Below are 17,842 nucleotides of genomic sequence, written 5' to 3' on the forward strand. Positions count from 1 at the left end.
ATTTCTATGGGTGCCGACATACGCGCGTATCACATTGAAAGCAATAGGGAAAAAAGCCTTCAATTGATTTCAATGGAGAGCACACGTATGCCGGCACCCATAGAAATCAATGGGAGCTGGTTTTTCCGCGCTCATTCTGAACAAGTTTTACGTTCAAAATGAGCGGAGCGTATACTCCGTGTGAAGGCTCCCTAAGAAGCAGAGAACCGCTCTTAATAGAGAAACAAGGCAAAGAGTGAAAAATGCAGGATTTCACATAAAGGAGCCAAAATTTGTTACTAAAGTACAATCCAAATTGTATTAATGACACAAATACTGCCAGAAAATCAGAAGTTGTCCGAGCATTTTGTTACACATTAATATAGCGTCCATTGGAACATGCTATGAGACATCATAGGGATTTGGAGGTACAGTATGGGCCCATAGAGTTCTATAGGTGCGATATGGTCCTATACACGAGGCCGCAGACCTAAATGCACAGTATGTATTGAGCTTTATGGAAGTGGTTGCAGTTGTGAGGATCCGGGATCTCTGCGTTGGAATGTAGTGTATATGTGGGTACATGTGATGTGTAGTATATTGTACTGGTGATTTATAGGGTTGAGCGTGTCTTACACAAAGCATATGATGAGTTAATCTGGGAGGGAGCGGAATGCTCTTCCTTGCGTGGGGTGGGACAAGTAGAAAGCATTCAGACTGCCTGCAAGTTGTAACCAGCAGCTCTCCCCACACCACTATACTGAAATCTATTCTCACACACACAGGCGGGATCTGTGTCCAACCAGCACCATGACCAGGGCTGCCTATCTAATGGAGCAGATGCTGCCGCTGCATCTACCTGCACTGGACACCTGCAAAGACCAACAGAGCCACTGACTTAGAGGCCAGCCCAGTGGTGAGTAACCTATGACCTGCCACACTACTCCAGCCATATTGCATGACATTAAGTTATCAGACTTGTACATGTGCCCTGTCTTACTTTAAAGGGAAATCTGTAAAAATTGATGGACTCTCTCAATTTTTTGCAAGAGCTGTGCTTGCTGGAAAGCTCCCAAATAAGTTGGCATCAGGTTCTGATGGAGGACACCACTGGATCACCAAGCCCCTGCAGAGATCCATCAGGTAGTGTTCCTAGATATATTGTTACCCTATGTATTTCACAGGAGAGACACAATGGTGTATGGGGGAAAAATAGCCAAATGAGCTCATCCCAGAAAACCAGATTTGCCCATCTGTTTCGGAGAGTTTGCGCCTCATCAGCGTAGAGGAGGGTTACTGGATTTCTGGATGAGCTGCCTATGGCGCAACACAGTGGGGGGGTCATTGATGAAGGTCAAACATCCGAAACAATCCTGATGTGTTCAGTGCTATGGGCTGTCAGATCTAAAGGAATTGTCCGGATTACCCCTCCTATAGGTAGATGTTAGATCATAAAGATCCGGTCAATACATCACATCTGAATTAGAAATGTGACTAATATATTAAGAGCTGAGTGATTTATAGATCGTATTAATGTCACTATTACATATATCTGCAGTGATGGGATGTCAGGGTTATCCGCCCTGGTGGACTGCTGCTCCGTGCAGGTCACTCCGTGCAAAACTTAAGTGGTTAATAAGGTTTAACACAGATAAATGTAAGGTTATATATGTCAGAAGGGAAAACAAATGTCATCATTAGGCTCTGTTCACACTACGTTAAAAGTCAGAAACTTATGCAGGATTTTGTAAATGGGACAGTACAGGCTGCAACCAATTTGTTTGTGTTCAGTCACACCCCCATCCCTATCAATTTTCTTTTTGATCCTGTCCAGTACCTCTGTGCCCCCCCCACACAGTAATAGTGTCTTCCTTGTGTGTGACAAAATATAATACCCTCTTAGTGGTCCTCACATAGTATAATGTCCCCTTAGTGGTCCTCACATAGTATAATGGCCCCTTAGTGGTCCCACACACTATAATAACCCCTTAGTGGTCCCCACACAGTATAATGCCCCCTTAGTGGTCCCCATACAGTATAATGCCCCCTTAGTGGTCCCCACACAATATAATGCCCCCTTAGTGGTCCCCATACAGTATAATGTCCCCTTAGTGGTCCCCACACAATATAATGCCCCCTTAGTGGTCCCCATACAGTATAATGTCCCCTTAGTGGTCCCCACACAGTATAATGTCCCCTTAGTGGTCCCCACATAGTATAATGGCCCCTTAGTGGTCCCACACACTATAATAACCCCTTAGTGGTCCCCACACAGTATAATGCCCCCTTAGTGGTCCCCATACAGTATAATGCCCCCTTAGTGGTCCCACACATTATAATGCCCCCTTAGTGGTCCCCATACAGTATAATGCCCCCTTAGTGGTCCCCATACAGTATAATGCCCCCTTAGTGGTCCCCACACAATATAATGCCCCCTTAGTGGTCCCCATACAGTATAATGTCCCCTTAGTGGTCCCCACACAATATAATGCCCCCTTAGTGGTCCCCATACAGTATAATGTCCCCTTAGTGGTCCCCACACAGTATAATGTCCCCTTAGTGGTCCCCACATAGTATAATGGCCCCTTAGTGGTCCCACACACTATAATAACCCCTTAGTGGTCCCCACACAGTATAATGCCCCCTTAGTGGTCCCCATACAGTATAATGCCCCCTTAGTGGTCCCACACATTATAATGCCCCCTTAGTGGTCCCCATACAGTATAATGCCCCCTTAGTGGTCCCCATACAGTATAATGCCCCCTTAGTGGTCCCCACACAGTATAATGCCCCCTTAGTGGTCCCACACATTATAATACCCCCTTAGTGGTCCCAACAAAGTATAATGCCCCCTCAGTGGTCTTCACACAGTATAATGCCCCCCTAGTGGTCTCTACACAGTATAATGCCCCTTTATTGGTCCCCACTCAGCATAATTCCTCCTTAGTAGTCCCCACACAGTATAATGCCCCCTTAGTGGTCACCATACAGTATACTGCCCCCTTAGTGGTCCTCACACAGTATAATGCCTCCTTAGTGGTCCTCACACAGTATAATGCTCCCTTAGTGGTCCCCATACAGTATAATGCCCCCTAAGTGGTCCCCATACAGTATACTGCCCCCTTAGTGGTCCTCACACAGTATAATGCCTCCTTAGTGGTCCTCACACAGTATAATGCCCCCTTAGTGGTCCGACACATTATAATACCCCCTTAGTGTTCCCCACAAAGTATAATGCCCCCTTAGTTGTCCCCACACAGTATAATGCCCCTTCAGTAGTCTTCACACAATATAATGCCCCCTTAGTGGTCCCTACACTATATAATGCTCTCTTAGTGAGTGTTAAGTAAGAATATCACAGGTTATTGGAATTACAGATTTTGGTCCAGGGATTTAGTCACATTGCCATATTTGCACCAAAGGAATTTGTTTCCTCTCATAGGGCGACTGTACCTGCTTCATAGGGTCGGTAAACTTGGTAGGTTTATAGGTTGGGCTTCATAGACTTTGTCTTTATCCAACCTTATGTTACTATATGTTATTGGGCCCCACATAATATAATGTCTTCTTAGTGGCCCCACACAATATAATGTCCACTTAGTGCCCCCACATAATATAATGTCCGCTTAGTGGCCCCACATAATATAATGTCTCCTTAGTGGCCCCACATAATATAATGTCCCCTTAGTGGCCCCACATAATATAATCTCTGCTTAGTGGCCCCACATAATATAATGTCCGCTTAGTGGCCCCAGATAATATAATATCCCCTTAGTGGCCCCACATAATATAATGTCCCCTTAGTGGTCCCCATACAGTATAATGCCCCCTTAGTGGTCCCACACATTATAATACCTCCTTAGTGGTCCACACACAGTATAAGGCCCCCTTAGTGGTCTTCAAACAGTATAATGCCCCCTTATTGGTCCCCACTCAGTATAATGCCCCCTTAGTGGTCCCTACACAATATATTGCCCCCTTATTGGTCCCCACTCAGTATAATGCCCCCTTAGTGGTCCCCACACAGTATAATGCCCCCTTAGTGGTCACCACACAGTATAATGCCCCCTTATTGGTCCCACACATTATAATACCTCCTTAGTGGTCCACACACAGTATAAGGCCCCCTTAGTGGTCTTCAAACAGTATATTGCCCCCTTATTGGTCCCCACTCAGTATAATGCCCCCTTAGTGGTCCCCACACAGTATAATGCCCCCTTAGTGGTGACCACACAGTATAATGCCCCCTTATTGGTCCCCACTCAGTATAATGCCCCCTTAGTGGCCCCACATAGTATAATACTCCTTTGTTCTCCTTTGTCCCCTTAATGTCCCCCCACACACAGAATTCTTACTATTATAAAAGCATTACTGATCTATCCTAGTTCCCCCGCAGCAGGTCCCTTTGGTCTGCGATGTTTCTAGCTTGGAGCGGCAACTCGATGACGTCATCACATAGCACCTGCCTGCGCTGTAGTGTAGACAGGTGCAAATAATGTAATGGCGGGGCCGTGTGCTGACAGATCTTTGCTCCATCACTGTATACAGCTCCATTGGCTTATACTCTGGAAGAAAGTCATGGTTTCCACGGGGCTCTTTTCACCCGATGAGTGTCATTGACCAGTATACAAAAGAGGATTGACTAGCATAGAGTATACAAACAGTACAATGGGAACCTATTAATATGTATCCTATTGTATATCTATACCATACGATATGTTGCGAAATTGGTGACCTAGCCATAGGTAGGTCATCAGGATCTGATCATTGGGAGTCCAACACCCGGGACCTTACTGATCAGCATCACTGAATAACAAATACAGTGCCGTTCATCTATGTATTGCGGTTCTGCCCCATTGACTTCAAAGCAGAAGGGGAATCATCAGAACGCCCCCGCCACTTTCCAGCAGCTGATCTGTAATGGTCCCAACAACAAACGCCTGGCCTAAGAGAGCTCGTCGGTCTTCCACAATCTCTATGCTAGAAGTTGGCAAGTATGGAATGATACTTGGTCACTGGGGGTTAAGATCTACGATATTCGGCTTGATCAATAGCCGCCCCTTATGGAACAAACACTTTATATTGGCCAGTAAAGGTCCATTTTGGGGTAAATCCTCCAGCCCTGTAGGGTTGTCGGTGGTAGCGCCATCACCTAATACAATCTGCAATGAATGAAAAGTGCATTGAATGTCATTGATTTGTGGTATTCTGTGTCTTCATGGTGTGGTTTATGACCCTTAATCGTGTTTATGTCACTTTATCATGGTGCTTATGGGGTCCCTTCCTCAGAAATGTACATATTATAAAGGACGCATTCATCCCTGCTTGACTTCCATGTGGCTTGTATCTGCATGTAAGAATTTAGAAGTTCTGGTGAGTCATTGTAGTTGTCAGATGTCCCTAATTCCTGAGATTATCACAGGCTCTAAACACTTGACTATTACAAAGCGGTATAAACATATGGCAGAGTACAATATACAGTAATCTATAGAATATAAAGTACCGGACATGATATATAGAATGTACTATATAGAATATAATGTATAGTTTATGATCTATAGAATGTAATATATAGAATATAAAGTATAGAATATGATATATACAATGTAATAGATAGAATATAACGTATAGAATACAATATACAGAATGTAATAGATAGAATATAATATACAGAATATGAGATACGAATGTAATAGATAGAATATGAGATACAGAATATGAGATACAGAATGTAATAAATAGAATTTAATATACAGAATATGAGATACAGAATGTAATAGATAGAATATGAGATACAGAATGTACGTCACTTTTTGAAAAGGAAGGATATTCCTGTGGTCTCCGTATTCTGACACCTAAAACTTTTTTACTGTACTGTTGATAGAGATAGGTCAGGGCTCTTTATTTGCAGGACAAGTTGTACTTTTTAATGGTACCAAGGTTAGGTGTGAGTGACTTTTTGATCACTTGAGCAAAGCGAGGTGACCAAAATACAAGAATACAATGTCCTACAAAGGGACTTGATCCTGGGATCTCCTAGTACTGCAGCACATCGCACAGCAGCTCACTTTGTGTAATGGGTATAGGCAGTCAGGGGGCCATTGCTTGGCCCCATGGCTGTCATTGCAACCCCTCAGACCACACAATCTTATCACAGGGATCTGAGGGTGACAGGGGGCAATATGGTGCTGAGGGGGAAGGGGTCTAACCCTAAAATCATTGGGAGAACCCTACAATTAGAGATGAGCGAACACTGTTCGGATCAGCCGTTCCGAACAGCACGCTCCCATAGAAATGAATGGAAGCACCTGGCACGTACACTTTTCCGGCGGCCGGTCGCTTAACCCCCCGCGTGTCCATTCATTTCTATGGGAGCGTGCTGTTCGGAACGGCTGTTCCGAACAGTGTTCGCTCATCTCTACCTACAATCATTCATTCATGTTATTCACATGTTAGTGTTTTTCTGTCCGGGTGAAGGTTGAAAAATCAGAACAGGTGCAAATTTTTCCACTGTACCTTATCTCTGTTTCGTCTTCACTCCTGATGTGTGAATAAGGCCTAAGGGTATAAGGTGTTACAGCTCCAATACATCATGTGAATATGCCCTAAAGTCACTGTTACATAATAATAAAACAGGATTCAGCTCTCCTGGCAAACCTGTTTTATTAAATATCTGTATGTGCTGTTCCTCTATTATTCCTCCTGGAAGTAGATAAATGATGTCAATGTGCTTGGGGAAGGAGTGTTTCTCTGCATACTGATGCTATAGGGGGAATTCGCTAATCCATCTACACCAGTGTAGCCCATTTTTCTTGCATTCTTTTTTTGCGCCGAAGATGTGCTACAGTGTTATTTCTGCACCCCGCTTGCTGCTTTTTATGAAAGTGGGCAGAGAGAGGTAGAGATCAAGGCAGGACTAGGTGGGGACAATTCAGCCCGACGTATATACCTGTCCCTGACTGGCGCATAGTCCATTACTGGTGCACAGGAGGACCGCTGAATTATTAAGAGGATGGAGTCTCTTGCACCAACTGGGGGCTGGAAAAAATAAGCTTCCTGCTCAATCTTTCTGCGGATGCCGCATCTCAAGACTCCCCGCTGGTTAGGACCATTCATCTGAACGTAATCAGCATTGTTAAAGCCGCAACAGAATGTCGATGTAGAGCCTCTGCATTTCACCATGGAGAGCTGGAGGGCAGAAAATGTAAAGGAATGCCTCTTCATTTTCTGCATTTGATCGGCCCCGTTACTCAGTAATGTCTCTTTTTGCCTGTACATGAACTCTATGATGTGTAAAGCGCTGCGGAATACATTGTTGCTATATAACTGTAATATTATTATTATGATTATTATTATTATTATTATAATGATCCCATGCCCCGGCTATTGCACACCTAGGATGATGCCGCCTCATGTTAGAATAGACTGCCCGCCATGCTTGTTTACGCCAGCCCCGGTCATTGTAACAATTGTGTTGCTATAACTTGTGCCAGTTTTTGTCTCTCAAGGCCACAATGAGCGATGTCTATGCAATGTTTATATCATCTGTATTATCCTCTACAGCACATTCCAGGCAATGGAGGGGACAGGTTACCCAGCTTGTGACATTTGACACATATTGGGCAGTTGATTCAGACTGTGGGAATTGTGTAACTACTCGCCCGTCTGTGCAGTGAATGAAAACCTATCATTATCAGTAGGAACCTCCTTGCATTTATCTGAGCAGTCTAATGCTGGTGTATTAGGTATTTACTATGGCTCTGGGATAATATAACTGGACCTGGTTGTTAGTATTCTTATGTTCACAGGGAACTTAGCTCAGCACTCAGACCTGGTGGTTGTGTTCTCAAGGAGCTTAGTTCAACTCCTTCACCTGAGGGTTTGTATCCTTGTGTTCTCAAAGAACTTAGACCTGATGGTTTGTATACTTTTGTTCGCAGAGATCTTAGTTCAGCACCTAGATCAGTTGGTTTGCTTCCGTATTATCTCAAAGAACTTGGCTATACACATAGATCTTGTGGTTTGTATCCTTGTGCTCTTGGTGAACTTAGCTCAGCGCCTGAGCCTGGTAGTTTGCATCACTGTGTACTCAGAAAACTGAGCTCAGCACCTAGACCTGATGGTTTGCATCTAATGTTCTCAGATAATTTAGCTCAACACCTGGTCCTGGTAGTTTGCATTCGCAACGAACTAAGCTCAGCACCTAGACATGAGAGTTTGCATCATTATTTTTTTCCAGAGAACTTACCTAAAAACCTAGACCTGATGGTTTGCATCCTTGTGTTCTCAGAGAACTTAGTTCAGCATTTAGACCTGATGGTTTGCATCTTTATGTTCTCAAATAACTTAGTTTAGCATTTAGACGTGATGGTTTGCATCCTTGTGTTCTCAGAGAACTTATCTGAGCACCTAGGCCTAATACTTTGTATCCTTGTGTTCTCAGAGAACTTAGTTCAGCATCTAGACCTGATGGTTTGCACCCTTGTGTTCTCAGAGAACTTATTTCAGCATCTAGACCTGATGGTTTGCATCCTTGTGTTCTCAGAGAACTTATCTGAGCACCTAGGCCTAATACTTTGTATCCTTGTGTTCTCAGAGAACTTAGTTTAGCATCTATTCCTGATGGTTTGCATCCTTGTGTTCTCAGAGAACTTAGTTTAGCATCTAGATCTGATGGTTTGCATCCTTGTGTTCTCAGAGAACTTAGTTCAGCATCTAGACCTGATGGTTCGCAGCCTTGTGTATTTAGAGAACACCTGGTCCTACTGGTTTGCATCTTTGTGTTCTTAGAGCACTTAGCTAAGCACCTAGGCCTGATAGTTTGCATCTTTGTGTTGTCAGAGAACTTATTCAACATCACACATCACAATATTGCATTGCCGCACTGTGATGTGGGACCCCCTTCTATAATGTCCATATAATGTTCACATATCTCAGAAGGCCATAAAGATAGTGGTTGTCTCAAGCTGGCAATTCCATTAATCCAAACATAAAGAAAATCAAAGTCTGAACAGGCCCTGTCAATTTTCTACAAAGTTACAGAAGCCTCTGAAGACTAAGCAATTGAGAAGGTGTTTTTTTGTCATGTATTTCTTGCTTTTGAGCAGGGCTACAGTGTAAAGCATGGGAAAAAGATAATGCAAAAACCTGTGATGAGAAAGGGCATTGAGCTCAGACTCCCATTAGGTGATGTAGTTAAGCTCCCGTGTATAGGTGTGTGCCAATAAAGCAGAGGTAAAACCAGCCACGTGTATAAGTACTTTACTCTGAAACTGGAAGAATTTACATTCACATTTCCTAATTTTTACTTAATTTTATGGGGATTTCTATTCCTCCTATATAGCAGAGTAGGTGTTTCACATCTGACGTTTGTTGACAGCTTATTCGTATTCATAGCTTTACTGTCCAGCACTTCACTACTATTGTAATGGAGAAGTAATGTGATTCATGGCGCGTTTCTCAGACTAGATGGCATCAGGCAACATCTTTCAAAGGGGAGTCAGGAGGCCCTTATACACACAAGATAGTTGTCCAGTCCCACCATTGATTCCAGCGTCTTTTCTCTGATGTGTATGGGGCCTGTATACTGGAAGGAGTTCATCTATGTCTTAGAGTGTGAGAGGACCGAGGTTCCCAAAGGAAACACGAAGAGAACGTGCAATGCTCAAGCAGATGTTGTATGAGTCGCATTTGGATTTTATGGCCCAAGTGCTTCAAAAAACCAAAGCATTTGTGTCACCAAAATCTGACCTACAGCACCAAGTATATCAGGGTAATGGTTTAGACTTATTTATTGGGTTGGTTAATGCTACAGGTTGACCTACAAAGGGGAATGTAAGCAGCGTTGAACTAAGGTTCCTTGGGCCCACCAGATACAATGGTTCTGGAGCCGACTCTCCAACAACCCATTAGAAATAGACCACAGCATCCTTCAAATTTTGGTGTCTTGCCGGACCATTATTGTGTTAGAACCTGGACCCACTGGAGGACACTCTGGTACCATGGTGAACCTTTCAGCCTTATTGGACATATTCTGATGTTTTCTCTCTCTCTCGCCCTATAGGATGTGGGGTCCCTTCCAGGATGAACACCTGTCACTATGATAAACGAATGGACTTTTTCTACAATCAGAGCAATTCCCAGACAGAGGACGACTGGACAGGAACCAAGCTGATATTGCTGTTCTGTTTCGGGGCCTGCTGCTGTTTGTTCATATTCATCTCCAACATGTTGGTCATCGCCGCCGTGGTCAAGAACAAGAGATTCCACTATCCCTTCTACTACCTGCTCGCCAACTTAGCGGCTGCAGACCTTTTCTCTGGGATTGCCTATGTCTATCTCATGTTTCATACGGGGCCAGTGTCGAAAACACTAACTGTACACAAGTGGTTCCTGCGCCAGGGCCTGCTGGACACGAGCATGTCAGCGTCATTGGCCAACCTTCTGGTCATTGCTGTGGAGAGACATATCTCAATTGTCCGGATGAGAATCCACAGCAACCTGACCAAACGGAGAGTGACTTGTCTCATTTTGCTCATCTGGGGCGTGGCAATTTTTATGGGCGCTGTCCCAACTTTGGGCTGGAATTGCATCTGTAACATAACCACATGTTCTTCCCTTGCCCCCATCTATAGTAGGAGCTACCTCACTTTTTGGACGCTCTCCAACCTGGTTGTTTTCTTAATCATGGTGGTGGCTTATCTAAGGATCTACATGTATGTACAGTATAAGACCAACGTCTTATCGCCACACACCACGGGCTCTATAAATCGACGTCGGACTCCGATAAAGTTGATGAAGACTGTCATGACTGTGTTAGGTAAGGCCACTCATTTTACATCTGACCAACACACATGGCTACTCCATAAGGAGCTATTTTCGGGGTGCATAGGAGTTAAGTATGGGGCAATTTAGTGGAAACTTTTTGGGGTTGGGGTGCTATTTATTTGCCAACCTCAACCAATGATTCCGAGTCTTCTTGTTTTATCATTATTTCTAGAGATGAGCGAGTAGTACTCGATCGAGTAGGTATTCGATCAAATACTACGGTATTCGAAATACTCGTACTCGATCGAGTACCATTCGCTGTTCGAATGTAAAAGTTTGATGCAGAACCAGCATTGATTGGCCGAATGCTATACAGTCAGCCAATCAACGCTGGTTCTTCTCCTACCTTCAGAAGTCTTCTCCGTGCAGCTTCCCTGTGGCGTCTTCTGGCTCTTCCGCCTCTTCATTCACTCTGCCAGGCATCGGGCCTGGGCAGAGCCGACTGCGCATGTCCGCTTGTAGTGCGGGCATGCGCAGTCGGCTCTGCCCAGGCCAGGTGCCTGGCAGAGTGAATTCAGAGCCGGAAGACGCCGCGGGGACGCTGCACGGAGAAGACTTCTCGGAGGATCCAGCCCAACCCTCACTCGTGGACTTGGTAAGTATAATTTGATTGAATGTTGCCTACCCCTGAAACGAGCATTTTCCCCCCATAGACTATAATAGGGTTCGATATTCGATTCCAGTAGTCGAATATTGAGGGGCTACTCGAAACGAATATCGAACCTCGAACATTTTACTGTTCGCTCATCTCTAATTATTTCCCTATGATGTCCATTATAATGAATGGTTGTCCAGATAACATACGATAACGTAACACCGATTTCCAGAGAAGGAAGCGTTCACATTTGTGCCATTTGATCCATTTGTGAAATCCGGTCCATTTAATGGACAACGATAGGCTTTGACTGTAATGGGGTCCTTTGGGTATCCATTGTTTTGCCAGAAAGTGATTTTAGACAGAGACTCCAACGCGAATATGAATGTAACATAAGTCATACAAGCCACAAACCCCACTTTATTTTATTCTAGACGATAACCGGCACTTTCCAGTGAAATGAATTGTATATTTTTTATTGCTTTGTTTTCCAGATCTTAGCACAAGGATATCTTTTATTGCTTAATGTATTTACGTCTTATTACAGTCAAAAGCAAAGCACATTTCCTATAAGTCATGCCTTGTATTATTAAATCTTAATTGACTAATATTAGTCAGTGAATGGAACATGCAGGAAGCTGAGATACTTATTCTACCCCTGGTTATCTCAGTAATGCAATGTGGTCAGGGACTAGGTTTTTTAATCAGTTTTTCTTGAAAACTCCAAACAATTTTCCATTTTCAAGTGCAAAATAAGGCTCAGAGGGACATACAAAAAAAACAAGAAAACAGCCCAAAAGGAAATATAGTCAACTTAGACTTAACCGAACTAACATATAACCCCACCCACAGACACGGAGGTAAAACTTCAGGCCGTTGTGCTGATCAGCATAGACATCATAATAAAAGTATCTATTAAATAATTTATCAAGAACTCCAAAGATCCCTTATAACCCCCGGAGCTAGAGACAACATGAAGTAATCAGAAATATTCCTAGTAAAGTAGTGTTATGGAGGACGGGATAGTGGGAAAGTCCATAAGGAGGATTCTGGTGGGAAGACTTCAGGGGCGTAAAGTGAGGGGTGCCGGGGCCCAGGAGCCTTAGGGTCCCCATAAGCACTGGCATCAGTATTGAGATTGCAGCTTCCATCTGGCCCATAAACCAAGGAGACCCACAGATTACCCCTAACCACACTAAGGTGGATTAAACTCCTTAGCACCTGTAACCATCACTATCAAGAATTCGCTGTAGGGATGAGGTAGGGGCCCCGGACAAAAGATTGCACCGGGGCCCACAAGAGTTTAGTTACACCACTGCCAGGACTGTCAAGCCACTCTCCCTACACCTTTACATAGTTATGGGGAGACTTTCCTTTCATGTACCCTCCTCCTTCCAGTCTAATAATAGTGGACATTTTAGTTTTTAGGTCCCTAATAGTGATGTATAGACGTCTACCCAATAGACTGCTAAATGGTCCGAGCTTGATATAAGATCCAAGAGATTCCTATTGATTCACGAGACTCCATATCCGTCCCAAGATCTTAGGACCGATCTGTAATTTTTAGGGTTGAGCTGATCTTGAAATTTCAGGATCGTTTTTAAAATCCGATTTCTGATCATTTTCCATTTGAACCCCATCCCGATTCCGATCCCAATGTAAGTCAACGGGATTTTTTAAATAATCGGAGATCGGATTTAAAAAAACTATCCTATTCACTACACAGCATGTAGTCCAAAAATGTATTCAATTTTTGGACCCCACGCTGTGTAGTGATTTAACCCCCCTTCCCACCCTAAAAAAGGAGCTGTTCACTTCCTTGTTAATAACATCCCATCCTCAGGATAGGTCAGCGATGAAAGGTCAGAGGGGGTCCAACACCTGATCAGCTGGGTGAAAGTCGAGGTATTGTTAATCGAAGCTTGTCAATTTTACCTATGGAAATGCTGGCAGTTTCCCTATAGGTATAATGAAGGCAGGTTTCCTCTGCGGACTTTCTGCAAAAAGCTCTGCAGGAAAAACCATGATGCATGGCCTTGTTTTTTTCCCACAGAGCTTTTTTGCTGCGACCCGTTACATGGGGCCTTAGCCTTAAAGGGATTCTACCACTAAATAGCTATTTTTTCTGCCTTAGACGTCGGAATAGCCTTTAGAAAGGCTATTCGTCTTTTACCTTTAGACGCGGTCTCCTCCGTTCCTTAGAAATCCCGGTTTTTACCGGTATGCTAATGAGTTCTCTTGCAGCAACGAGGGCGGGCCCCAGCACTCAAACGGCGATGGGAGCGTCCTCACTGCTGCCCGAGAACTCTCTCCAGCAACGCCTCCTTCTTAAGCTACATCCTCCTCTTCTCTGTTGTCTTCCTTCTGCGTCAGCTCCGACGCCTGCACAATCGGCTCTGCCAGCGAGACACTAGTAGAGCCGACTGCGCATGCCAGCCGGCGGCCATATTTTTGAGGCCGCAATTGTGCGCATGTGCAGTACACTCCTCGAGGTCTTCGCCGAGCAGAGCATACTGCGTATGCTCAGTAAGGTCTGTATAGACCTCCGACACGCGAGTGAAGTCATCCAGGCTTCAGAGGATCTGTACAGACCTTACTGAGCATGCGCAGTACACTCTCCTCGGCGAAGACTTCGAGGAGCATACTGCGCGCACGTGCAATTGTGGTCTCAAAAATATGGCCGCCAGCCGGCATGCGCAGTCGGCTCTACTAGTGTCTCGCTGGCAGAGCCGACTGCGCAGGCGTCGGAGCTGACGCAGAAGGAAGAGGAAAGAAAAGGGGAGGATGCAGCTGAAGAAGGAGGTGTCACTGGAGAGAGAGTTCTCGGGCAGCAGTGGGGACGCCCCCATCGCCGTTTGAGCGCTGGGCCCGCCCCCATTGCTGCGAGAGAACTCATTAGAATACCGGTAAAAACCGGGATTTCTAAGGAACGGCGCCGCGGAGATCACATCTAAAGGTAAGAGACGAATAGCCTTTCTAAAGGCTATTCCGACGTCTAAAGCAGAAAAAATAGCGATTTAGTGGTAGAATCCCTTTAAGCCATTATTATTTGATTTGTGGAGGTCCAAATCCCAGCACCCCAATGTGGACCTCTTCAGCGTTTACCCAGACACAACGCCTTTATGAACAACCCTTTAACGTCAGCATCCCTGGTGGTCTAGAGTTGTGAAAGTGTCTGTCCCTCCATATCAATGTGACCTTTGCCCTTTGCCTTCCATCAGTTCTTCTCGGTACTTGCAGACAGTTTTTGGCAGTACTGGGCAGGGAGGTTGTTCCTGCCGCCATCTTGAAGAACTAAGCACTGATCTTCTGTAGATGTAGGCTCGCTCCAATCCGTCTGTCTCTTCATGTCATCCCAGACAGAGGGGATGATGTTGAGATGACGGCTATATCTATGGGGGCCGGATCATCACTTCCCCAGACTCCTCCTCCAAAGGGGAAAAGGCCACCCCAAATATTGATGGGATTTACATTTCTATTTTCTTCATTCATTTAATTTTGTTACCTGAACGCATTCTTACTTTGCAGCAGTTTTTCCACACCTGCCTAAAGCTTTTGCACATCAATGTATATCTGTTGATGTATCTCATTATTCTAGTTGCTTTAGTAGGAGCTGCCTGACACTGCTAGTGTTATATGTGCCCATAAACATTCAATAGCTTTTTGGCCAATAGATAAGCAATTCCTTTCAGTCTTTCCAATATACATGCATGCTCAGTGGTAAGAGGGTAGCAAGCTGCTGCAAAACATCTTGGTTTAGTTTTGTCTTCCATGGGAATGATAAAATCTGATATGACTGATCCAAATTACAGTAGCCATTTCCTACCTCTGCACCCCCTATCAGTGGTGATCCTTTAGCTCAGACACCATTGACATTGCCCTTAATGTAGGGATTCTGGTACCAGATAGCACCATTCGGCTCTGCTTGGCCTAGGCACTTTTGCAACCTGGAATAGCTATGAACCCAACCCATTGGTCCAAAAGGCCCATCAGAGATAGAATCGTAACTCATAGCAATAACCCGCCATCATTCCTTACATTGACATAGTTTATTAATCCCTGCCTAACCATCATCTGCATTCACAGGGTGATTGAGTGCTTTTGCAAATCGCCCAGAACTTCTGTAGGTTGGACGCTGACTCTCATTTCGTGGGCTGGGTGTTTATGTTCTTTCATTTCCTGCTCGTCTCTCTCAGCTCTTGTTGGGACCTGCAGGGAGTTTTGCCACTTTCTTCATCACAGTCATTATACAAAAGACCAGAAACTGGAAAAACTCCCTTTTCACTAGGAGCTTTGAAATCCATCTTCAGATGAAAGGAGATTGAATGGCTGGACGTATCGATGAAGTCTGTTCAAGCTGCGACGAGCTGGGAGATGTGCGTGTGCCCTGTAAACACGAAATAGGATTCTCCCCGTCTTCATCAATTAGATTGAATGTGATAACCTAATCTTTGCTTTGTAATAGGGTAGAGTATGATTTGACATAAGACACGTGACATCCTTCCAATTTTCTGTCTTTCACATTGTACAATTTTCAAAAGATATCACAAATGCTAAGGTCAGGTCAGTGTATTAGGGAATGTCTGAAGTATGTCCTCACGGTCCCATAGATGGAGCCATGAGCGAAACTCAGGACACGTCCTATTCCTGTCCGTTTTGCAACCTGATCTCAATGAATGGTACTGAGAAGATACGGGTGGCACATAGAAGTCATCCAGGTGCCATCGGTGCCTAGCAATCATGGTTATATGCATGTCACTTTGGGCTCCATTTGTTGTAAACGGACCCTTAAAACAGAGCAAGGGGGTGTCCTGTTGAGGATCCTTATCTGTTAGCCAAAATGGCTACAAAGATCATCTGTCTCTTTGGAGGACCCATGTATTATTGGGATATACCTTTGATTTCAATGGGAAAAGTGTAATTCTCCTTTTCTCCTGAGGAGGTGCTGCAGGAAACTGAACAGTTACTATAGATTGTACAAAAGATGATCAGTAGAGTCCCTACAGTGGGATGCCCTAAGGTCAGTGGACCTTTCAGACCTTACTCTTCATCACTGTCCCTTTATTACCTTTATATACATCATATTGTTTTTCTTTGACTTCCAGCCTGATGTATGGACTTGGATCCCAACACATAACCTTACAGCGGCAGCAGGGCTCCCTTGTAATGTTCGTCCTGTTATAATGCGCCTATAACCCTGCAGCACTACCCCTTTCAGTTATTTCTGGTCTAAATTCAGAAGAAAGTGGTGAAAATGGAGTCAAAATTTCTCAGCATTACCGGTATTATGTGTAGAGTGAACGTAGAGGGTGGGCACGGCAGGAAGTCTGTGAGATGTTGTTTCAGCCAATAGCTACAGAGCAGGAAGTGAGGTCAGAGAAGGAGGATATCGTTTGGTGCCTCCTCCCATTCTGTTATCGTATATCCATAGACTGGACTAAAATAAATATATTTGATTTAGGAATAGACTATGACTGTCTTGATTCATATTGTTGATATTAAGATTTCCTCTTGTATCTCCAGGTGCCTTTGTTGTGTGCTGGACCCCCGGGATGGTTGTTCTCCTTCTAGATGGTCTCCACTGCACTTCATGTGGCCTACAGCAAGTCAAGCGTTGGTTTCTTCTCCTCGCCCTGATGAATTCTGTTATGAATCCCATTATCTATTCATACAAGGATGAGGAGATGTGGAGGACTTTCAAGAGCATGATATGCTGCTTTATCTATAGGGGAAAACGCCGATCCTCCAGGTTTCCATCTGCGGTACATAGCACCAGAAGTAACGATACCTCCAGTTACTACCTAGAAGACCTTGCTAGTCAACTACCGCCTGAAAAAGTACCCTAGCAGTAGAACGAGACACCCCGACACCCTGGAAATATTTTCCTTGTTTTTTTTTCCCTATATTTATGTCATTATAAAACACTGTATGGAAAATATACTGTGTATAGTGTAAAGTATCACAAAGGGACAATAATTGTGATATAAGATCGCCCTCCAAGGACAGTGTCCATGTAAATACAATATAGTTAGTAAAATATTAGATTTTTTTTTTGTAAATTTTTTCCTAAAGGTATTGTTTTTATTTGACTGTTTTATATGTTTGATCTCAGGTACAGTTTGTGCATATAGCTGGCTATAGATGGCATGACCCAACCAATTGGGTTGGTCATATCAGTTCTATCATTGTCACGACCAAGTGCATACATGTTATTGAGCAGACCATAGATACTGGGGAGGAAGCCCAGTCCTGTTTGTCCCATTCTACTAGATAGGACAACCTGCGAAGCAGAATATATACAATTTGTTCCATGGGCCATAGATAAGCATTGTGGGGTTTAACAAACACGAACTTCTTCTGTCTTGGGTGCCAACACCAAGCACCATCGTAGGGCGTTCTGCCGCTGTGATCAGAAGCCTTGGCGATATATATTGGTTTCGG

At 44.2% G+C, this 17,842-nt stretch overlaps 1 protein-coding gene across 2 annotated transcripts; it reads left to right on the top strand.

Annotated features, from left to right (window-relative positions):
• Positions 1–725: 725 nt before the first annotated feature.
• On the top strand, positions 726–17,247 carry LPAR3 (lysophosphatidic acid receptor 3). 2 transcript variants are annotated; one of them, XM_075287001.1, is made up of 3 exons: positions 726–895; positions 10,043–10,798; positions 16,925–17,247. In XM_075287001.1, exons 2-3 carry the CDS (start codon positions 10,063–10,065, stop codon positions 17,245–17,247), a joined length of 1,059 nt encoding a protein of 352 aa, XP_075143102.1. In that variant the 5' UTR covers positions 726–895; positions 10,043–10,062. The 2 variants fall into 2 exon arrangements, with proteins under 2 accessions (XP_075143102.1, XP_075143103.1); XM_075287002.1 differs by lacking the exon at positions 726–895 and adding an exon at positions 1,085–1,122.
• The last annotated feature ends 595 nt before the right edge of the window (positions 17,248–17,842 follow it).

The sequence above is a fragment of the Leptodactylus fuscus genome, chromosome 9, assembly GCF_031893055.1.
Source record: "Leptodactylus fuscus isolate aLepFus1 chromosome 9, aLepFus1.hap2, whole genome shotgun sequence".
In the NCBI taxonomy this organism is placed as follows: Eukaryota; Metazoa; Chordata; class Amphibia; order Anura; family Leptodactylidae; genus Leptodactylus; species Leptodactylus fuscus.